This window comes from Oryzias latipes, chromosome 8 (assembly GCF_002234675.1).
Source record: "Oryzias latipes chromosome 8, ASM223467v1".
NCBI classification, from domain to species: Eukaryota; Metazoa; Chordata; class Actinopteri; order Beloniformes; family Adrianichthyidae; genus Oryzias; species Oryzias latipes.
Window position 1 is genome coordinate 17,460,339 of NC_019866.2, and position 24,840 is coordinate 17,485,178.

Below are 24,840 nucleotides of genomic sequence, written 5' to 3' on the forward strand. Positions count from 1 at the left end.
ACCCAGGCTGCCTGCCTAATTCCCCCCATTCTCCCTTTTACAAGTTTCCTCAGATCAGAAAAATCTTCAGCAGATTGGACACTTTATTTGACTGAATCTTCATTCCTGAAAAATGCTAATTTTACCTGCAATCCACTTTTAGGTGTGATGCATAAATAAAGCTAAATTAAATTAAACAACCGTCGTAAAAACTGGTATTTTCCAAATATAATAATGAAGGGGAATCCACCGTTTCTGAGCCTTTATTATCTGTGTTTGCGAAACATTTGAGAATCAGTGAGATTCTTAGTGACATAGTTATATGTGAGAATAACTATCTCAATCTATTGAATAAATCCATAATTTGAGGAAAAGTATTGGTTTAGTCTGTAAAAAGCCGCTTTAAGTTTCTTTGAAGTTGAAGATGCTCATTTATGTTCCTCGCTGCCTCTTTTCTCCCCAAAGAAACTTTTCATTTTGTTTGTTCGTCTTTAGTTTTTTTGCTTTGGGCTACTAACTGAACAACACGAGCAGCTGCTTAAAGTCACATAACGCGTCAAGACAGACGGATTTGGTGAACAGAATCCGGTAGATTTCCAAAATAAAACAGAAAACAAACAAAACTAAAATGATCAAAGTTAGTTTATGCATTTTTTATCCATGGTACCGGACCATGCAGATGGTCACAGGGCTGCCAGAGTCTAACCCAGCCACTGTTGGGAAAGGACGCGGTCTGTCGAATGGCCACAATCACATCTCGGTCAATTTAATTTGCGCCAAACTATCTGGTATTTGAAACTTGTTCTCTGCATTTGACACAATCCATTTGGGGAGCAGTGACCTGCAGACACAGCCGTGTTCGGGGAGACATTTGGTAGTTCAACCCCCCCTATCCAACCCCTTAATGCTGAGTGTCAAACAGGAAGGCATTGGGACCTATTTTTAGATTCTTGTCTGACTCGATCGTGGGTTTTGATTAATGGCCCTCAGGGATGTGGGGCCTGGAGGGTCGGCTCTTCAAGTGGAGGCTGGAGGATGGTTACTTCACCAATCGGGGGTCAGTCTGACAGCTGTCCCCGACCTACCCTTCTTCTTCAGGCCGTTCCCCTCTCAATTTAAATTGCACCTTTGACATGTAGGACCCTTGGTTTGGGCGGGGGTCATTGAACATCACTGCCAGCAAGCAGGAGACGTCCTCTCAGTGCCCTACTCATCAATTTTAACTGCATCTCAGACATTTAGGGCCCCTTGGTGAGAGGGTGCTTGGACATCACTGTAGGCAATCAAGAGATATCCTCTTAGTGCCCTACCGGATCATTTTAACTGCACCCTTTAGTACACACACCCTTTACCCCACAACAATATGCACTCCAACACAACACACACGCACACACATACATCAGACAACGAAGGTGGGATCTGATCTTTTGTCACCTACCCCAGGAACTAGGCCCTCGGCAATGGCGGCCGTGTCCCGTGGCTGCTGGCTTTCTGGGCCCAGTGGCCCTCTCTCTATGCAGGCAGAGGACTCCCTGAGTCCCCTTGAAAGAGCACAAGCTTGAGATCACATCTAAACCTGAGGGTGTCCGTGTCCCTGTGGTCCAGGTTCTGGTCCTTGCTCTTGAGTGCTTGGCCTCTCCAAAATTCCAACAGAGGGTAAGCCTGGTTGGGCCATGTTTATGTAGCCACGCAAAAACTTGGATTTGGATGTGTGCGGAGACAGGACACCCAGGACCACAGTTTGAAAAGGGAGCAAGAAGAATTTATTGTATTGAGCGATGTTAGTAGAGTCTTTGGTCTGTCCGTTTGTTGGAGTCAGGAGCCTCTGTCAAAAAACAGAAATACCCAAGAAGTTCATGAGACTAAAACACCAGGCTCAGTAAAACCACTACAAAACACACAATTCGTAAAATAATAATTACATATGCAATTTTTAGAAAGCAGCTCTGGCAACTACACAAAAATTGTCTCTGGGTTAACCAAAAACAAAGATAAAAACAACAGAGGGGTACTACGCTCGAAGACTGGCAGGTCACAACCACACCTCTCTGGGTTCCAACGTTGCTTCCCCCTCCGACCACTGTCTGACTCCTGACTCAGCTGCTCCTTCAGTGCCGGCCATTGCTCGTTTATTCCGACTTGCAAGGCACCCTTCGTTAAGCAGCTGCTCGCTTGCATTAACTTTTTTTCCATCTTCTGTTGTTGGGTTTTGCACTCTCCGGCCGGCTGCTTAACTGAAAGGGAATACCCTTACCGGAAGTGACACAAAACTTTACCTTGCTAAACATTGCGATAATTTTTATTGTAGTAATACAATAGACAAAATGCTTTTGGACTGTTTCGTGTATTTATAACGTCCACATAAAGAAAACAGTAATAAATAACTTTAAAGACCCATACACAATTGGTTTTACATTACGTCCCTTCTGTTAGAAGCTGTGTCTCTGCTTTCAATTCTGTGCTTCTGGATTTGCTCATTTTTAACGGGGTTGCTTGTTAAAAATGGTATTTGGTCATTCATTCAGATTTGCTTTTGTGTTTCAGGACTCGTAATTTGTTTTGTGATTTGCCGTTGTGTTTCGGGATATGCTGTTGTGTTTCAGGACTCGTAATTTGCTCTGGGATTTGCTGTTGTGTTTCAGTATTTGTTCATTTGTATTGTAATTTGTTGTTAATGTATCTTAAATGTAAACGTGTCTTGCACCTCTAGGCCATAGTTTCTAAACAAGGTTTAACAAAGACTTAAAGACAGAGACCGAACACAAATATTCTTGTAGTTTTGTGTTGTTTTATTGCAAAATGTCATGTCAGTCCAAAAAAAGACAATGTGTTCCTTTTTCTTTATTGGTCAGTTTTTAGATACATACCCCTATATTTACAATTGTCCATCTGTGCGCACTCTTTTTATTGTGGACAGAGTAAGCCATAGACCATAGGCTGAAGTGGAATCATCATAATAAAAGTAGGTCAGTGGCTCTTTAAGCTTCTCGTCTGCTTCTCTCGCGGGCTGGATTCTACACACATGACCCCCCCCCCCCCCCCCCCAACGCGTGCGCGCCTTACTTATCTGCAGGAGATTCTGGCGCCTCACAGGCGCAGGAGAAAGGAAATGAGAAGGAGCACAGCATTTACACGGCACCAAGGACAGCACTGGATTCAGCACCATGGACAGCTCTGAGCAGGGAAACTAGGCCAAACCAGAGATGTTTGTAGACAGACTGGGATGGGGACTTTAGACTACCTGAAGGAGCCAAGCTTTACTGTGGATTTCATCACATCGTCTTTGCTTTTCATCTTTTGTGATTTCCTGGGGTTTTCAGAAGATTCTCCTCTAAATATATACCAGGAGTTCCTATGATTCCGTGCTTCTCGTCTCTTTGCAGAGTGGGTGGATCCAGATACATTGCACGTTTCTGCCTATAGCCCAGTAGAGCAGCTTGAACGCCCCCCCCCCCCCCCCTCCCGGTGGAATTTCAGTTTTTTGTCAGTTTGTGTGTGTGCTGTTTGAATGAAGAAAAACCGTGGGAAAACAACCAGAAGCAATGATGCCGTCATTATAAAAAGAAATTATAAAAAGAAATTATAAAAAATTATAAGAAATTTTATAAAAAATAAAAAGAAATTATATCATTTTTCCATTGGTAGAGGCAGAGCAGGTCATCTTTAACTAAAAAGAAATCTCTAATTAATAAGTCGTCAGAATTAAGCAAACAGCTCCTGCCACTGGAGTACCGGTGATCGAAACACGATTTGGAGTCATTTTCTGTAACCCAAAGCAGATTTCGTACGTCGAGGCGGGAGGAAGCAAAAAAATAAAAAATAAAATCAGTGAGTCAACAGCTGGAGCTAAAAACAAACAGACCGCCTTCCTCACAGCAAACCGATGCGTTCCTTGAATAATTCGAATAATAAGAGCTGGCTCTAACATATTTTGGAGCTTTATATTTTATATATAATTTTTTTAGGTGGCTGGCTTTAATTAAACATATTCAGAGAGCCAGCCATTATGGACGTTTTGATGATGGTGTTTCCGCACCCTGGCTGCTAAACATAGAGAATCTTTTTTTAGGAGAAGGAAACACAGCAGGACGTTAGGACCAAAGAAGGGGGGATTAGCGCAGCTGGAACGCAACGTAGCTGTCATTTCAGGGAGACACGAGCGGCTGGAGACGCGCAGAGCTGAGGCGCAATGTGGCACCGCCGTCACCCTGCGCTGACGGAGCGTGGGCAGGAATGGTGAGAACCGATTTTTGATGCGTGAAATAGAAAGTGATCTGCCAGCTTTCCCACCTTGCCGCCCATTGCTTTGAGCCTCAACTAAGCGAACCGCAGATCCCAAAAAATGTTCCCCTTTTTCATAATCACGCAAATAATCTGCATCTAGATTTGTGTTCTATGCGTTTTTTATGCTTGGCTGCTCAACTCCACGATCTCTCCAAGTCTCGCGGGATATTAAGGAAATAAAGGGTGAATCTCAAAAAGCAAAAGAAGAGGCAAAAAGAAAAGAGATTAAGGGACCCAGGAGCCGCCTATATGAAGATGCTGATGTGTGACCGCGGCATCCAGATGCTCGTGACGACGGTGGGTGCGTTCGCCGCCTTCAGCCTCATGACCATCGCCGTCGGCACGGACTATTGGCTGTACTCGCGCGGGGTCTGCCGCGTGAAGAGCAGCGGCGACAATGACACGAGCCGCAAGAACGAAGAGGTGATGACGCACTCCGGCCTCTGGCGAACCTGCTGTCTGGAAGGTACGTGATCAGTCTGACCTGTCTCACTGCCACAGCTGACTGGAGGGAAGCAGATGCGCGCGTGGAAACTCCTTTCTCTGTTCCCCACCCTAGCAAAGGAACCTCTTGTGGTTTTTATTTATTTATTTGTTTGTTTGTTTGTTTGTTTGTTTGTTTGTTTGTTTGTTTGTTTGTTTGTGTGACAACAGATCAATAATCTTCCCTTGAGGTCACCTGACCACATCATTGTGTTAAAACAAGCCAAATTTCGCAAACATCACTGCATAAAACAGAAGCGGATGTTTGCAGGTTTCCTGCAGAGATCATTGCTGTAACAATTACGCATTTGAATGATCCACTGAGGGCCACAAGAGTTTGTTATTCAATCAACACTTGTTGATGCATGTTTACGTGCCTTTTTATCCCAACTCACTGAATTTATGTCCACCTCCAGGAATTCCTTGAAATTTATTTAATTTTTGAGGGCTTTTCAAACTTCTTGCAATTTTTTTCTGCTGCTTGTTCATGCATAAAGGCAGAGGCCATTACAGTGATGAACAAAATTGTCCATCACCTCAGTTAAAGAAAGTCCACAATGCTCACTGAAATGACTTGAAACGTTCAAAAGAAACATTAAATTAAAATTTATTGAAAATATACATCAAAATCAGCCATTACTTTTTTAGTAGTTGATTACTAGAAGTATTTAAAAAAAACTAATGAAATAGGGCTGGACAAAACTGATGGTACCTCCATAAAAGACTGAGAACTAATTGCCCAGGGGGTCATGATGAACTCAGGTATGTCCTTTAATTGACATCACAGCTGTTTTCAAACCCATAATCAGTCAGTCTGCCTATTTAAGGGGAGCTAAATAGTCATGTTGCTGTTTGGTGAAAAGGTGTGTACCACACTGAACATGGACAACAGCAAGCGAAGGAAATAATTGTCCCAGGACATTAGAAACAAAATTATAGACAAACATCGTAAAGGTAAAGACTATAAAACCATCTCTAAGCAGCTTGAAGTTCCTGTGAGGACAGTGGCACATATTATTCACAAGTTAAAGACCCACGGGACAGTAGCCCACCTCCCTGGACGTGGCCGGAAGAGGAAAACTGATGACAAATTGAGGAGACAGATAGTTGGAACTGTATTCAAAGAGCCCAGAACAACCTCCAAAGACATTAAAGGTGAACTCTTAGATCAAGGTACATCAGTGTCAGATCTCATAATTCGTCATTGTTTTCAGCCAGAGTGGACTTCATTGGAGACGACCAAGGAGGACACCACTGTTGAAAGGAAATCATAAAAAAGAGACTGGAATTTGCAAAAATGCATGTTGACAAGCCACAAAGCTTCTGGGAAAATTTCCTTTGGACAGATGAGACAAAACAGGAACTTCTTGGTAAGACACATCAGCTCAAAAAATGAAGCATACAACAAAATAACACTGTCCCTACTGTGAAACATGGAGGAGACTCAGTTCTGTTTTGGGGCTGCTTTGCTGCATCTGGCACAGGGTGTCTTGAAATTGTGCAAAGTTAAATGAAATTTCAAGATTATCAAGGCATTCTAGATAGAAATTTGCTGCCTAGTGTCAGAAAGCTTGGTCTTAGTCGCAGGTCATGGGTCTTCCAACAGGACAACGATCCAAAACACACAGCCAAAAACCCCCAAGAATGACTATAGAGAAAAGCGTTGGACTATTCTGAAGTGGCTTTCTATGAGCCCAGATCTGAATCCCATTGAACATCTGTGGAAGGAGCTGAAACATGCCATTTGGAGAAGACACCCGTCAAACCTGAGACAACTGGAGCAGTTTGCTCATGAGGAGTGGGCCAAAATATCTGTCGACAGGTGCAGAAGGCTCATTGACAAATACAGAAACCATTTAATTGCAGTGATTGCCTCATAAGGTTGTGCAACAAAATATTAAGTTATGGGTACCATCATTTTTGTCCAACCCTATTTCATTAGTTTGTTTTTTTAAATAATTCTGTTAATCAACAACTCAAAAGTAATGGCTGATTTTGATTATTTAATTTTCAATACATTTTAATTTATTACTTTTGAACGTTTCAAGTCATTTCAGTGAGCATTGTGGACTTTCTTTCTTTAACTGAGGGGTACCAACAATTTTGTCCACCACTGTATATCCCTTAACTCCGAGCACAATCTGTGGGTTTAATTATCCTAAGTAATTAATATTTTAGAAAAAAAAAAGAGCTTTTCAACTTCGCCAAAAGTATGGAATTCTTTGTGGACAAACTGAAAGTCTGATTTTGTTCTTTCCTGAGGGACAGACTCCATGGAAACATATGATGATGCCTGTGGTAAACACGTTTTTGAAAATCTATTGCCGTTGCGTGAAAGTTCATAATTCTTGTTGAAAATGGTGTATACTCTTCTAGATCTTTTTTTTACCTGTTCTTCTAAAAGGTGCTGTGGACCTATTGGCCAGGTCAAGTCATGCTGATATAGAAATCTAATACTCAATTACATTTATTTTGAAAGTAAAATAGCTGACGGTTGGAGTCTAATTGCTGTATTTGTTTTATGCCATACAGCATTACGCGTATGTTTAACATCAGTCGCTTTTCAAGCAAAGACTGTACCTTTTATCATCAGTTAAGAAGGTGCAAATTTGTTTTTTTTTTGGAAGAAAATCCACTTTTGGTTTCTTTTTAACATTTGGAAAAACTTGCCTCTTGGTTTAAATGCTGTGACAAACACAATTTTTGGATTTTAGGGTTATCTTTCTAATGCTGATTATCTTTTTTTTTTTTTTTTTTTTTACTAAAATAGAACTTTTTTCCAACTATAACCTTGAAAGTTAATGTTTAGTTTCCTTCCTACTTGGTATTTTTCTTCAATTTGCATCTTGAAGATGTAAACAGTTTTTTTTTTACTTCTATGGGAAACCCCTATTATCTGTATCTTTACTTATCTTCATAAGGTGGTTCTAGTAACCAGTGTGTCTTAGGAACCAAGCTTAAAAATGCCAATATACAATGCTGAATCCCTTCTCTAACTTTCAAAGTGGAAAAAAAAACATGGAAAACCTTTAACAAAATCAAAGCTGCCAGCAGCGTTGTATGGCCTGCAAGTGCTACTCTCCCCAGCATCGGTGTCCCCTTATGATCCGTTCTTATTGTCTTAGTGGCTGCTACACACCCCTTGCTCCATCTATTTGCCCCTGCCAACTCTGGTCAGAGCTGGATGTGACAAATTCATTAAAATGGCAGCTTTTCTATTGGTTTTACCTCCATAGCAACCATTTTATTTTTTGGTCACCATAGGGTTGAAAAAACAGGTCTATGTAACTTTTTAGAAGAATTGGCAAATGTCAATTTTTTTATTTCCTTGGCAACCAAGGTCTTTTGTTATATAGAGATAATTCAGTTTCATAATTAGGAAGTGCACATAAACTGTTTCACAAATACAGACGCTCACACGGTTCACAAATATATATTTATGCAACCATGTGGTATAAATTCATAAATCCACAATAACAGTTTCAGAAATGCGCACGTGTTTCACAAATATAATTTTAGGTACACTTTACGAATCACAGAATATGCATCTGCAAAACGCTTCTTATTTGTGAATCCCTCTATATTTGTGAGAGAAATGCCTGCAGTGAATTGTGAGACTCTTCTAAAGTGCCCGCACGCACATTGCATGTGCCTGTCTCTGAGCAGAGCAGATGGCTCTTGGCTTCATGATTGCGGGGATGTGAGGGTTGTTTGGTAAAGTGTGCACAACCGAGGAGACTTCGGACCGCAGTCCTTGTTCTGCGTGAGCGGGCTGCCGCCCGGACTCAGAAGAACCATGTAGATTTGTATCTCCAGACAGAGAAAAGGCTTTGGGACACAATCGTGCACACAATCATGTGAATTTGTGTTACCAGTCGGGTCCAGACAAAATAAAGGCTGATGGTTATTCCAGTTTAAGTTGATCCACGGCTGTCTGTTATTTAGCACGGCTAATGTTGTTAGCACGTATGTATTAACCTAATCCAAACCCTTCTTCGGTGACAGTTCGGCCAAAAAAAAAAACTGTGCGCACGGATTAAATAAAAAACTATAAGCGAACATGCACTTAGTAATAATCATAACAATAATAAAAGTATGTTTAGAAGATTATCTCCATGTGTCCGACCTTTGTTTGTTTACATAGGAACTTCCAGGTTCTTCCGTTAGGAATCACTGGAATCACTATCATACACGTCATCGGACCAACGGACAGCCAATCAAATAGTGTGACGTCATCATTAGTCGCAGACCACCGAACACAGCCAGCGACTAATGATGACGTCACAGTATTTGATTGGCTGTACGTTGGTCCGATGGCGTGTACGATAGTGATTGGTCTGGATAAATCCATAGAGGAAGAGAAGTCCTGATGTAAACAAACTAAGCTCCGATAGACACAGGGAGATGATCTTCTAAACAAGATTTTATTCTTGTTATGATTATTACTAAGTGCATGTTCGCTTAGAGTTTTTTTAATCCGTGCACACAGTGCTTGTTTTTGGCCGAACTGAAACGCAAGACGGGTTAGGAATAAGTTAATACATACGTGCTAACAACTTTAGCCGTGCTAAAAACACATTTAGCTGTGGATCAACTTAAACTTGAATAACCATCAGCCTTTATTTTGTCTGGACCCGACTGGTAACACAAATTCACATGATTTATTTTTTTTTGCACGGTTTTTCAGGGCTGTTCTTTCAAAAGCTGCCCCCCCTGTCCCAAAGCCCACCCCTAGTCTGGAGAGATACAAATCTCCCAGGAGACACGGTTCTTCTGAGTCCCGCAGCCCGCTCATGCAGAACATGGAAACGGACTGGGTCCGAAGTCTCCTCTGTTGCACACAATGTGATAAAGCATCCTCACATGCATGCAAACACAGAGCTCAAAGTCTATCTGCTCTGCTCAGAGACGTGCACATGCAATGTACGTGCACGCACGATTGCGCAACAGCAAGAGCACAATAATTAATTAATCTGTGCGCACCGTATATAAATGCGTGCTCACGGTTTACTAATCTGTGCACACGGTTTATCAGATTTTTTTTCATTTTAACCACTGGCACCCGGCGGGCTCCATACAATCCTATGAATCTTTGTATCATTCTTTCATCCATTTTTCAAATTAAAACCAATGATAAAAAGCAGCAAAAAAACTGCTTTATTTAATGATTAATTTCTGAACAACAGAAAAAAAATATATATTAATTTTTTTTCAAATTTACGATTTGAAATATTGTGAAAGTTTAACCTAAGTCTTTTGTGTTTTCATCTGAGAAACAAATTTCACCCAGCAGTTGTTTGGTGTTAAGTTTTATTGTGAATGGTTCGCTGCTTGTGTTCGTTTAGTTATCTGTCATAAGGGAATAGATACTTTTTTGTGTTTATTTTGCAACAGTAAAGTGATAACTCTGAGGTCTGAAGATATGACAACTGAAAATACTTCCATCATTTTCCAGGTATGAATCAATTCTAATAATTTTTCAGTCACATGCCTTTGACGATGTTAGATGTTAATTGTGCTACTTTGACCTGATAACCGATGATATCCCAAACTGACGCAGGCAAAAAAAGGATAGTGTCTAATGGATGATCTGATTGGGAATTGAACTGTTTGGACACAATTAACTGTTCCTGTCACGAAGTCTCGGGTGGAAACATGACACAAAAAGCTTGGGCCGCTGCCTCACCGAGGCCGGTCCAAGACCAGAATTTCTGTCCCTGTTGTGGAATAAAGCTGTTTTTTGTCAGAAAGCATTAAAAGCAGATGGATGTTCCCAGTGTTTTTTCCTCTGGGGCTGGTGAGGGTGTATCTTTCATGTTTGTCATTGTTGTTTGCATTTTTTTTTTCACATATTCATCGTTAATTAACAAAGGGAAGGGGGAATGCTCACTGCCACAAATTGTATTATTTAACTACCGTAATTTCCGGACTACAAGCCGCTACTTTTTTTCTGCGCTTACAGCCCTGCGGCTTATTCAGTGACGCGGCTAATTTATGGATTTAATTGGCGGCCGCCATGTACGTACTTTCGAACTCAGTGAATAGTTTGAATTCTCTATCTAACACCAAGCACGAGGCATTTATATTCAACACACCTCTAAGCAGCCAAACAGCATGGACTTGACTTCAGGTCTTAGACACTTCAGTCATGGTTCAACAAAATGAAACACGCATGCCCGGCCGCATCCCAGAATCCTTTGGTGCCATTAGACCCAACGTGCACGTGATCGCCGCTACATTATGATGAAGCTTTCAAATTAAAAGCAATCGTTAAAAGCAGCGTAAAAAAGTCCACCGTCACCAACGGGTTTGGAAAAGCCGGTTTGCAGCGTGACGGAGAGAACAGCGCATGGAGTGAATTTACACTCCATTTACGGTTTCTAAGGAAACCGTAAAAGCGGAATTTTGCTTTGAAAAGCTCACAGCCTCCGTGTGAGCTGGAGACATTTTCTCCTGCTGATTGAGCTGCGGGGCCGATGGCAGTCTGATGGCTCCCACACGTAACAACGCATCCGCCCCTCATACGCAAAACGTACAGTATTAAGTCCGATTGCTTTGCACAGAAACGATTTGCTCCATCCACCGGCCCAACGGGGACGAAGTGCTCCTCCTTGAAGCTGCCCTGGCCAGAGGTGTCGGAGTAGATAGGAAGGGGAGACAAGAAGCGCGGGGCGGGAGCGGAGCGCAGAGGCGTCCGCGGAGTGCAGAGGCTTCTGAATTCTGACGCACGCGCCGCACTGAGGCGCGCGTATCGCGCTGAGGCGCGCGCTTTTCAGTCGCCGCTGCTTTATTTTACCGTTGTGTTTTCTAACCAGTCCTGTTACTCCCATAACGCTGCTGCGACACAAGCGGAAGGAGAGCTTTTCCCGTTTACCCCTCCATGCACTGCTGCTACTTGCTCATTCTTAAACACGTACAACAGAATGGCGAGCCGGGCGTTGGCCCCGCCTTTAGCCCCTAAGACTCATGGGAAATGTGGAATCGCGGATGTAAATTTCCTCATTATAACTGAGGGATGTAATGTTGATTATATGTTACTGTTTGTAATTTTATGTTAGATACCTAGATTGTCAATAAGTAAAAAAAAATGAAATAAAAACACCATAACTGAGGGACTTGTGAACAGAATATAGGTCCATGCTGTTTGACAGATGTCGATACACCCAAATACGTGACCCAGGCAAAACTGGCACCACCCACAATGTGCTAATAAATTGCACTCACTCTGGGATGCTGGGCGTGATCTGTCAGGATGACAATATCGGCTAACACATGCGCGGCTTGTACTCTGACACGGCTTGTGTATGTATAAAAGCAGTCAAACACGTGAAAATGGGTGGGTGCGGCTTGTAATCGGGTGCGCTTTGTAGTCCGGAATTTACAGTACATCTTACGGTGGCCCTGAAGTGCAAACCATTCAACAAATCACTCGATACAAAAACATTTTTAAGATCACAGCAACAATTTAAAAAGCGTATTACATTTTAGAAAACAAAACAAAATTTCAGAAACCAAAACATAAAAAAGAAAAAAGAAAAAAAAGAAAAAAAGATTTCAGAAAACAAAATTAATTTCCAGAAAAAAAAGAAATATTACAAAATGAAAACATTTCAGAAAAACAATTAATTTCCAGAAAACAAAATGAAATAAAAAAAATGAAAACATTTCAGAAAAACAAAATGAAATATTAAAAAATGAAAAACATTTCAGAAAAAAATGAAATATTAAAAAATGAAAAACATTTCAGAACACAGAATGAATTTCCAGAAAACAAAACGAAATCTTCAAAAATGAAAAACATTTCCAAACCGGAAGAAGTAGGTACTATGGGACAACGCTGATTGGATGATGATGTTTGTCAATCATTTGAACTGAAAAGTATTTTAAATGAAGCGATACCGGATTTTATCGTCCAAACAACAATGTACTATAATAATCCACGTATTTCCCATTTACATATTAAATCAAAAATGCAGCAAACAGATAATGAAGGTTTAAATTATTTTTTGAATATTTCGTCTGAAGTAGAACGGTCACCCGGAAGTAGTTTGTGTGGATGACGTCCGTTCTGCAGGTAAACAAAGAAAGGGACGGTAAAACGTTAACATAAACGTTAATCTTTGAATATTTAGCGGATGTGATGACAGAACGCACGCAGAAATATCAACACCAACCAGGTTTACAAATGTTTCAAAATGTCGTGAGAGGATTCTGTCTAAAGCAGCAGCTGTGAAGAAACGGGTGTTAAAGACGGCGCACATCATCAGGAAATGCAGTCCCGCCATCCACAGATAAGGTATGGAGGCACATTTGTTTGATGTAATAAATGTAGCGTTAAACGTGATTTCTAGGTGGGTGTTTACAGACAGATCCAAGATCCTTCAGTCATACGTTAATGACAGGTTACCTCATCAGCTGGAGAGGGGGGGTCACGTGGGCAGGATTCTCAGACAGGTGTACCAGCCGCATAAATCAGCAAAGCTGTCAGGTAAACTGCAGCAGTTTGTGTCTCAGAATAACATTTATGAATGCTTCTTATTCACACTATTAAGATCTCTGACTTTAGAGTGTGTCAGTGCACAGAAACATGACAGTAAATGACTGGATGTGCACATCATCAGACACGTCCAGGTGTGTAACTAAAGGTGGCAAAGTCTGTAGTGTAAAATAAATCTTTAAAAAAAACGTTTTAGTCTTTCAGGCAGAGGAGGAATACCAAATTGTTTTAGAATGTATTTTTTATAAGACTGAAATAATGTATTTTATTCTGAGTTTGGTGTTTTGACCCCTTCCTAATGAATTTCTGGTTTAACCCATTTTCTCCTCATTTTGATGAACTCAACTTTTTCCTGAATGAAAGATGAACGGCAGCCGATGTTTTTCTGTCAGGGATTTTTAATTTATCTCTGTCAGGGATTTCAATGGAGCTGGAGTCCAGTGCAGAGGAAGCTGCAAGCATGTACGAGCAGGAACTGGGGTCCCTTACCTGTGCATCTTCCTCTGGATGTGATGCTGAGCAGCAATGTGGAATAAACTTCCCTGACATGACTCTTTTTGATATAGTTGTTAAGCACAAACAGACTTTCCCAGATGCATTTTTTCCTCTAATAAATGTGACTGACAGGTACGCTGAGTAAATGCTGATTGTAAGCGCAACATTTGATTGACTGCATGAAGAAGCCCATAAAGGAAAATCCACAACTGTTTCTTTGTTTCTGTTACTGAATAACGTATTCATATTAAGTTTTCAATAAATATACTGCATTGCTATGAAACAAATTTGTTTATTTTCATATCCATTATTACCACATCAGCATTCAGTTTTTTCATTGACAAAGAAACATTTCTAAACAACAGCTTTGAAAATCAAACATCATCTTTGTTAATAAAGCTTTAAAACCTAAAATGGTAAACATGGAAAAACTCCTAAATGAAGCAAGTCTAATATGAACATTTTAAACTGGAGTTTTGCTTAAAGGAACATTAAGTTGTTTGGAGTTGTACAAGTGTTTGATGCGATTCCTCATAGATGTGATTTCCAGATCATCAGCCCGACGCTAAAGCCAGGAATTGTGCTTCGTCTTTCACTCCCCACTGCATCATTTACAACTAATCAGGCTTATGCAGCAGGTTAAAGACTTTTTTTTAAAGGACCTGCAATTTAAAAAAAAAAAAAAATAGATATTAAGGTTAAATAATATTTATTGATTACATTTCACATAAATCATGGTGACTTGCCTGTACACTGCACAATGATATCAATGACTTTAGTCTTCTTGTATTCCCATGTAGAGCTGCCATCTGTTCTTCTGCAGCACAAACCTTTCTGGAACTTCGCTTTGAGAAACTTCCCCTGCAGAAATATCACATGTTAATTCAATTAAGTATTTTATAAACTTTAAAGTTCATTTTAAGTTTCAGTATATGTGTATATGCATGGTTCAAAAATATACAATGCACTTAAATATTATTTCCCATAAGAACTTGTTTACTGATTTCAGTCTTAAAGTCGATTTTTAGCAACACTGATGCCATATAATTACTGTAATTACTGTATAAATCACAGAATCAGGCTGGCTCGGAGCTTTTTCTCTCATGTTGTCACCGAAAACGGGAACGGCTATCACGGCTATCAGACGGTTCGTCTCATCGGGTTCCTTTTGCGCATGCGCAAGATAAAAAGAAATTATCTTCTCAAAGCAGCACTTTAACATCCTAAAATTAACATCCTTAGAGACATGTGACTGACAAAAGAAAAGATCACAGAATTGATTCTTACCTAAAGATGATTGACAGCGTGAACCTCGCAGCCGTAGACATTAGCGCACAGCGTTCAAAGTAAAAGTGCTCACAAACTACTTCCGGGTGACCGTGTGTCAGGCGAAATGTTAAAAAAATAATTTTAAAGTTCATTAACAGTTTGCTGCATTTTTTATTTGATATATAAATGGGAAATACGTGGATTATTATAGTACATTGTTGTTTGGACGATAAAATCCGGCATCGCTTCATTTAAAATACTTTTCAGTTCAAATGATTGACAAAAATCATCATCCAATCAGCGTTGTCCCATAGTACCTACTTCTTCCGGTTTGGAAATGTTTTTCATTTTTGAAGATTTCGTTTTGTTTTCTGGAAATTCATTCTGTGTTCTGAAATGTTTTTCATTTTTTAATATTTCATTTTTTTTCTTGAATTTTTTTTTCTTTTCTGAAATGTTTTTCATTTTTTAATATTTCATTTTTTTTCTGGATTTTTTTTCTGAAATATTTTCATTTTTTAATATTTCTTTTTTTTCCTGGAAATTAATTTTGTTTTCTGAAATGTTTTTTTTTTTGTCATTTTTGTTTTTCAAGTTTTGGTTTCTGAAATTTTGTTTTGTTTTCTAAAATGTAATGCTGCTTTTTTAAAAAAAATTTTTTTTTTTTAATTGTTGTGATCTTAAAAATGTTTTTGTATCGAGTGATTTGTTGAATGCTTTGCACTTCAGGGCCACCGTAACATCTAAACAAACACAAGGAAAAGAAAACACAGCACATCATTGTTAAATCATATTTCATTATTATTTGGAGAAATTAAAGGAGTGTGAAAGGATACAGGGAGAAGTTAATGCTTTATGTATAAGAGGACTCCCACAGCTGTCCAGTATTCTGCTCTGTATACAAAGTTGTAGCTACTAAACACAATAGGCTTGTTCAAATACTTTAGAAAATAATTATTAATTGTCCGTTGGCAAATTTTTCCACAACACCAGTTTTATATATATCACAATTTTTAAACGCTAAATTAAACAAATCGCCATGCTTTTCCTTACACAGACTGCTGTCATTGTTAACATTTGTCAGATAAATGCATCTAGACATTAAAGAAAAACACATTTAGAAACAACAGACCACAACAAGAATCAAGTTTCACATGCACAAGGGAGAAGAAGCCAGTGTGTCAGAAAACATCCACCACACTTCTCTTCTCAAAGGTTCTGCATCTCCTCGTGCTGCTTTTATTAAGAATTCAAGTGGGAGGTTACAATTTCAAGACACAGACAAAAGTTCAGTAGGGGGTGTCGTATAATGACCCATTTGGTGTATTCTGAGTTCAAACAGTATTCCTTTACAGTGTGTCGTAAAACCCCCTCATCCTTGCTGGGATGAGAAGCAGATGAACAAACACACAACTGTTTTCTAAAAAGGTAAAAAGGTCAATCTGAGTTAAAATTTAAACATACATTTAAACAAATACATTTAAACAATGATAATAATGAAACAATTTCCTTTACAACATTGAAGATGTGAAAAAACTGCAAACAATAATGACAGACATGAAGTTTAAACCCTTAGTAGCCCTGGAAAAAACACAAGGAACCTCCTTTTTAAGCTTTCTGACACAAACCAGCTATGTCGGCCAGAATTTGTATTCCTACGACAGGAAAACAAATTCTGGCAGGGATAACCACCATGGCACCACCCAGCAGCACACCTGTCAGCGCAGCCTGCATCACAGCCTGAAGCACTATGACCAGAACTTTCGTCAGGTATGTTTTTATCTTTTCATCATGTCATTATGCAGGATTCATATAATTTATTTACCACAGGTTTTGCTGACTTGTCTAAGTTTATAATTTTTATTTTTGTCATCTAGATCTTAATCAGTGAAGTTGGAGACCTACAACCAGTGGCACAAAAAAGTGGCCTCTTTTTTAAATGTGATACATAAGTGTGAACATAATAATCATTTCATCATTTGTTTTTTCTTGGAGGTTAAGAAATGTTTCATTAAAGAAAGCAGTTTGTTTTTGCTGTGTTTTTATTGTTGATTTTAATTTGAAAAACGGATGAAAAAATGATACAGGATTGGCTGAAAGCTATGGAGTCCCAAATTGTTCATAATTTAAAAAAATAAATAAATAATTTTGCAATCACACAATCAACCAATAAACCTCTCATAAATAAAGAAAAAGATCATGAAATTGGGAAAAACCTGCACACAGATTTTAAATTAGCCATTATTTTACTAAACATATTTCATTTTGCTTTAATAACCTGTTCATTATTTTAAAACAGCATTTTAAAATATTTATTTTTTAAAATGCTGTGACTATCGTATTTCATGCTCTGCTGTAAACCGTGCAATGGGGGTAGCATGGCATTTCTAAAGCGCGGCTTGCTCCATGGGAAGCGTGTGCTACAGGAAAACACTGCTGGCCTAGTGGGCTTGGATTCATCAGGTGGGAACTGCGGAGGCACGCAGGACGATTCGGGCCTCAATAAATGTTCGATTGCCCGTTCCGCATATCAGTCAAGTCATGTACTTCTTGTTGGGGATTTTAAAACGCTAATGGATTTTTTAGAAGTATTTTTTTTTGGTTATTTATCTTTGCTGGCCAGCGATCTACCCTTATGTCCTTGAAGATCAACGGTAGATCGCAATTTACGTAATGAGCACCCCTGATTTACAGTAATATAAAATGTGATCACCTGGAGGCAGAATTAGGACATCTAGATTCATTCTGTCATGTTTGAATTTTATTTTACAGTTAGATGACAATAAAGAGATTTTCACACCATTTATAAATTACTTTAATGCAATTTCATTATCAAATCAGGAAAAAAGTTCAAAAAGTAAAATAGCCAAGGTATTTTGTGTGTGAAAATAGTGTTACAATTTGTCTGGTAAAAAATATTTTTGGCTGATAGATTTTTCTTTATCAAACAGCTGACTTGGCTGGTGTCTCAAAAATTAATATCTTTCCCTGTGTGGAGATATTAAAGTTATTTAAAATTCGACAAGTAGCAGCGTAACATGCACTGCTAATTGTGCAAAGGCACGTTCCTTCTAAATAGTTTGGGACGTTGGCCTTCAGAAGCACTCCCATCTGCACTATTAGGATTTATGGACATAAATTAATCTTAGCAGGATAGTAGCAATGCCACAGTGTGTCAGAATTCAATTTAAATAGTTTGAATTATGTACAGACCAGTGACGTGCGGTGAGGTTAATGGCTGGTGAGGCACTGACGTCATCAGTCAGATTTACAAACATATGAACCATACTGAGTAACTTATTTGATTGACAACAATTAATGTGTTTTGTTTAAAATATCATTTCAACATGTTTTTTTCCCTATACAAACTGCAGCATAGAAAAAAGCACAAACGTTATTATCGTCTTACCTTTACTTGTAAATAAAGTCCATACGCCGCTCCTTCTGAAGAAAATGACTTGCCGCTTGCTATCACTTCTTCTAGTATTTTTTAGCGTCATAATCTCAGGGCTCACCGGCGCCCCCTAACATGAGGCACGAGAATGTCTGGCCTCACCCAGCGGCTTTTTCGCCGGCGTTTAGCGCTCAGCACAAGAAACACGTCCCTCACATACAGTTATTTATAAAAACAAACACTGTACATCATATACATCTGCTAAATTATGTAAACTCAGCTCATATAGTACAAGTGATTGAACCGGTGATTGAAAGGTATTGCGCAATCCAAGGTGAGGCTCAGCGGGCTGGTGCCTCATCGCACGTCACTTTTTAGTATCTGAACGGCAAATGCGGAAATTCAGCGATTTTGAAAAGAAAAAACACCCAAAAATGGTACATTTAAATGGGAAATGACTGCAAAGCACAAATTACTGATTAAATATAATAATTGAATTTATTTTTTCTCTTTTCTTCCCATAATGACAGGTGAGGCACAGCCTCACCTGCCTCTCCTGACTGCACGTCACTGGTACAGACGGATCGTCATGCCAGTAGTCTTGTACTGCTTTAGGGTTTAAAGGGGAGAAAAAGCTTATTTAAAGCAAATCGTCTTTTTCCTCCAATGACTGAGGAAACGACTTCAAAGAGTTCAATAATTTAGCCTAGTTGTATATGTGTATCAGGGAATCTAGCCACAGGGGTTGCAAGCCAGTTACTTCTGTGCCGGTCCCAAGCCCGGATAAATAGAGAGGGTTGCGTCAGGAAGGGCATCCGGCGTAAAAAATTGCCAAAATAACCATGCGAATCATCCACAACACTTTAGACATACCGGATCGGTCGAGGCCCGGGTTAACAACGACCGCCACCGATGCTGTTAACCTACAGGGTGTCGGTGGAAATTTGACTACTGTTGGTCGAAGAAAGAGGGGAGGCAGAAGGGTCCGTGGCCAGAGAGAGAAGGGAAAAGGCAGGAACATAGGTTTGAGAATAGGGACTCTTAACGTTGGCACAATGACAGGGAAAGGCAGAGAGCTGGCAGACATGATGGAGAGAAGGAAGGTAGATGTACTGTGTGTGCAGGAGACAAGGTGGAAGGGCAGCAAGGCACGTAGTATTGGAGGAGGATACAAACTGTTCTATCATGGTGTTGATAGGAAGAGAAATGGGGTAGGAGTGATTCTGAAGGGGGAGTTTGTAAACAGTGTTCTAGAGGTGAAAAGAGTCTCAGACAGGATGATGAGCCTAAAGTTAGAAATTGAAGGGGTGATGGTGAATGTAGTCAGTGGGTATGCGCCACAGGTTGGCTGTGAGTTAGAAGTGAAGGAGAGATTCTGGAGTGAGTTGGATGAGGTCATAGAGAGCATCCCCAGAGGAGAGAGAGTTGTTATTGGAGCAGACTTTAATGGGCATGTTGGTGAGGGCAACAGAGGTGATGAGGAGGTGATGGGCAGGTTTGGTGTGAAGGAAAGGAATCTGGAGGGACAGATGGTGGTGGACTTTGCAAAGAGGATGGAAATGGCGGTAGTCAACACTTACTTCCAGAAGAGAGAGGAACATAGAGTGACATACAGAAGTGGAGGTAGGAGTACTCAGGTGGACTAGATCCTATGCAGACGAGGTCATTTGAGAGAGGCTATTGACTGGAAAGTGGTGGTAGGAGAGAGTGTAGCCAGACAGCACCGCATGGTGGTGTGTAAGATGACTCTGGAGGTCAGGAAGAAAAAGAGAGGGAAAACAGAAAAGAAGACCAAGTGGTGGAAGCTACAGAATGAAGAAACTTGTGAGGAATTTAGGCAGAAGTTGAGACAGGTCCTGGGTGGTCAGGATGAGCTTCCAGATGACTGGGAAACTACAGCAGAGATTATAAGGGAAACAGGTAGGAAGGTGCTAGGTGTGTCATCTGGAAAGAGGAAAGATGGTAAAGAGACTTGGTGGTGGAATGAGGAAGTACAGGAATGCGTCCAGAGGAAGAGGTTGGCTAAAAGGAAGTGGGATGTAGAAAGGACTGAGGAAGGTAGACAGGAGTACAAGGAAGCGCAGCGTAGAGTGAAGAGAGAGGTGGCAAAGGCCAAACAGAAAGCTTACGATGAGCTATATGACAGGCTAGACACAAAGGAAGGAGAGAAGGACTTGTACAGGCTAGCCAGACAGAGAGACAGAGATGGGAAGGACGTGCAACAGATAAGGGTGATTAAGGACAGAGATGGAAAGGTGCTAACAACCCAGGAGAGTGTACAGAAAAGATGGAAGGAGTATTTTGAGGAGCTGACGAACGAGGAAAATGACAGGGAAAGAAGGGAGGAAGATGTGGTTGTTGTGGAGCAGGAAGTAGCAGAGATTGGAAAGGATGAGGTTAGAAAGGCTCTGAAAAGGATGAAGAGCGGAAAGGCCGTTGGTCCTGATGACCTACCTGTGGAGGTATGGAAGTGCTTAGGAGAGACAGCAGTGGAATTTCTAACGAGTTTGTTCAATAGGATTCTAGAGAGTGAGAAGATGCCTGAGGAATGGAGGAGAAGCGTTCTGGTCCCGATCTTTAAGAACAAGGGTGACACGCAGAACTGCAGCAACTATAGAGGAATAAAGTTGATGAGCCACACAATGAAGCGGTGGGAAAGAGTAGTGGAAGCCAGGCTTAGGAAAGAGGTGGAGATTTGTGAGCAGCAGTATGGTTTCATGCCCCGTAAGAGCACCACTGATGCCATTTTTGCTTTGAGAATGTTGATGGAAAAGTACAGAGATGGTCAGAAGGAGCTGCATTGTGTGTTCGTAGATTTAGAGAAGGCGTATGACAGGGTGCCGAGGGAGGAGCTGTGGTACTGTATGAGGTCGTCTGGAGTGGCAGAGAAGTATGTCAGAGTAGTTCAGGACATGTATGAGAGAAGTATGACGGTGGTGAGATGTGCTGTAGGTCAGACAGAGGAGTTCAAGGTGGAGGTGGGACTACACCAAGGATCAGCTTTGAGTCCTTTTTTGTTTGCTATGCTGATGGACAGGCTGACAGACGAGGTAAGACAGGAATCTCCCTGGACAATGATGTTTGCGGATGACATCGTAATTTGCAGTGAGAGTAGAGAGCAGGTGGAGGAACAGCTAGAGAGGTGGAGGTTTGCTCTGGAAAGAAGAGGCATGAAGGTCAGTCGTAGTAAGACAGAATACATGTGTCTGAACGAGAGGGATCAAGGTAGAAGCGTTAGGTTACAGGGGGCTGAGGTGAAGAAGGTGCAGGAGTTTAAGTACTTGGGGTCAACAGTTCAGTGTGATGGGGAGTGTGGAAAAGAGGTGAAGAGGCGAGTGCAGGCAGGTTGGAGCGGTTGGAGGAAAGTGTCAGGAGTGTTGTGTGACAGAAGAGTGTCAGCAAGACTCAAAGGAAAGGTGTACAAGACAGTGGTGAGACCAGCTCTGCTCTATGGGTTAGAGACGGTAGCAGTGAGACAGAGACAAGAGGCTGAGATGGAGGTAGCGGAGATGAAGATGTTGAGGTTCTCCTTAGGAGTGACCAGGTTAGACAGGATAAGGAACGAGTACATCAGAGGGACGGCTCATGTTGCCTGTGTTAGGGACAAAGTCAGAGAAGCCAGACTGAGATGGTTTGGACATGTTCAGAGGAGGGACAGTGGATATATTGGTAGAAGGATGTTGGAGATGGAGCTGCCTGGCAGGAGGGCAAGAGGACGGCCAAAGAGGAGATATATGGATGTCTTAACAGAGGACATGAAGTTGGCTAATGTTAGGGTAGAAGATGTCCATGACAGAGTGAGGTGGAAAACGATGATTCGCTGTGGCGACCCCTGATGGGAAAAGCCGAAAGAGAAAGAAGTATATGTGTATCAGGGAGAGTTGGTCTGTTTTTGATATATTTTAATGTTAGTTCAGCAGACACCAATTCCAGATTTGTAATCTTTAGTCTATAGTTCCATAAGAATCTGCCAGAGGTCTGTATGCTGGGATGAAGGATGAAACTTGTAGTTTGAAAACTGGTGACTGTTTGGACAACAACATAATCTCACCTTAATGGGGCTCACAGGTTGAATAATTCAAAATGCATGGTTGTCTTGATTAAAATGGTTTGCTTTTCAATGCAAAATTTGTAGCATCCAATGGAAAGTTTTTGTATTATGTTGAAAGCATTTTAAATTAATTAAGTTGGGATGTATTTATACTTGAAAATTCAATAAATTCGGACTGAGTCCGCATAGTTTGCTCTGGATTTAATCCTGTAATCCTGCACTTGTCACGGTGTTTGGAACGGCCTGAAACCAGTGATTTGGCACCCCCAGTAGCTGCATGTGCTCCTGTCGACCAAGAAAGTGCTGGAAAGGTGTATGAAGAAAAACGGGAGGGGTGGAGGGAATCACTTCAACCTCTCCCAAATTAAGTGACGAATGAACGGGGGAGGAGGGCACCACTAACAGCTGTATGTAACATTAGTGGCAACCCTTAGTATGTCATCACTCATGTATAACTCACTTAGGTTTTATTGTATAATTACTTCATAAATGTTGAATGAGCTGTGGTGGTTATGCAGCATTCCTCTACAATCTACTAATGAGACAAAAAACTTCTGATTAGTCATGACTTTAATAATCATTTGTCTCTACGGAGCCTGTGACCTGACATGGGTAAAAAATAATTAATTTGTTCTCACGTAGTAATATTTGGTTTCCACAAATACATTAACTCGTTCCCACGAAATAATTTACGTGAGAAGTCATTCATAAACACGGATGTGAACAATACTTGGATTTACAGCAGATACCTTCACATTTCTGTCTGTGTATGTCTTATGACAAGACACAGAGGATGCTTAGAAACCAGATTTATTTATTTTAAAAAGCTCTACAAAAGCATCGGTTATCCCGTCTCCATGTGTGGTTTCATTCACAGTCTCTCCCGGTGCACACTACGTCCTGGCGCAAAAGTAGCTTTCCGCCGCTACTTCCGTGTCTTTACATTAATTCAAGAGGGGAAAAATAAAAACAAGAATCAAACTAGGGGATCTATTTATTATTGTCTGATGATATTAAGAAAAATATTATAGGATTCAGGAGGCCCGAGCTGGCTGCTTCCCCATATTCTCTGTCTGCCAACCAGCTACCTGCCCGGATGCTGGCATAACAATCAAACAAGCTCTGCTGCCCGCCATAGTTTGTCCCGCTGCCTGAGATTGCTATGCCGGTCCGGTGGCAGACAGCGGCTCTCTGTCTCCAGCCAATCACTTCAGTATTATCAATGATTGATTGATTGATTGATTGATTGATTGATTGATTGATTTCAAGCATTATAGTCAAAGCGATGAAGAATTTACACTGATTTCTCAAACTCATTACAGAAATGATGAAATGCATAGATAAAAAAACAAAATAAATTAAAAAAAAAATCACATTTGCTTATTTAAATATAGTGATCATTAACTAAAGTCAAGTAGAGCTTGATTTATTGCTTGAAATGGAAGAAGCGAGCTTGTATAATCCCCCCCCCCCCCCCCCCCCACTGAGTTAATTCATTTAATAGCTTTACATAGTTTTTGTAATAATGTTTTGTGTATCATGTCGGGTAATTAGGCAATGGAATTTTCATAAACTTGTAGGTACATAAATATTTACCATTTACTACAACCAAAAAAACATAATTTAACCAGTCATAGCTAAAAATGTTCCAATCATAGTATTAAAGACAACAAGCATGTGCTGATTTTTCTTCTCTGAAGTAAAGATTAATATGTTTGATTGTTTAAGATGTCTTTTGTATCCACTTCTCAATTTTAATTGCAATTGAACATGGCTGTTTAATTCAGTTCAGTGCAACAAAATTCAGTTGTGACTCTAATGTGGGGGGGGAGGGGTGCCAGGGGAGGGTCTCGCCTGGGGAGTGATTCAGTATTTAATCTCTTTTAAGGTAATGAGGCTGCAGCGGGAGTTAATCAGGTTCAGAAAATGAATGGATGGAAAATCTTTTTATGTTTTAAGTTTTTTCTTACTGATTGTAATGGGGTTTAAAATCCTCCATTATGTCACATTATTTATTCTACAATGGCCATTTAGTTTCTCATTTGAGGCATCATACATTCAATCTATAAAATACAACAATAAACCCTTAACATAAAAACAACAGATTTCTGTTTTTGCATTTAAAGCCTTAGTCACATGGAGGGGGCTTGACCCATATGCACACACCCACATGCAGGTTTTTGGGTTGTCCGGGCTTGTGGAGGGTCATAGAAAGAAGCAGATACATCTTAAGGGGAGTGTAGCTGTGTCTTGAAGTTCCCTTGAGGCTTGTACGACCACCTAAAAGGAAAATTTGAAAATGGAACGCACGATTGTTGTGCATGTGGTAAGTGTATTCTGAAATATTTGATGTATGGGTGACTGTGTGGTACAGCCACACTGTAGTTG

The 24,840-nt window shown here is 40.4% G+C and overlaps 1 protein-coding gene across 1 annotated transcript in view; it reads left to right on the plus strand.

Moving 5' to 3' along the window:
• The first annotated feature begins 3,054 nt into the window (after positions 1–3,054).
• Positions 3,055–24,840, plus strand: part of cacng3 (calcium voltage-gated channel auxiliary subunit gamma 3) — a 65,635-nt gene continuing 43,849 nt past the window's right edge. The window contains exon 1 of the mRNA XM_004071908.4: positions 3,055–4,729. Coding sequence (XP_004071956.1) covers positions 4,513–4,729 — 217 coding nt within the window. The 5' untranslated portion in view covers positions 3,055–4,512. The remainder of the gene's footprint in view (positions 4,730–24,840) is intronic.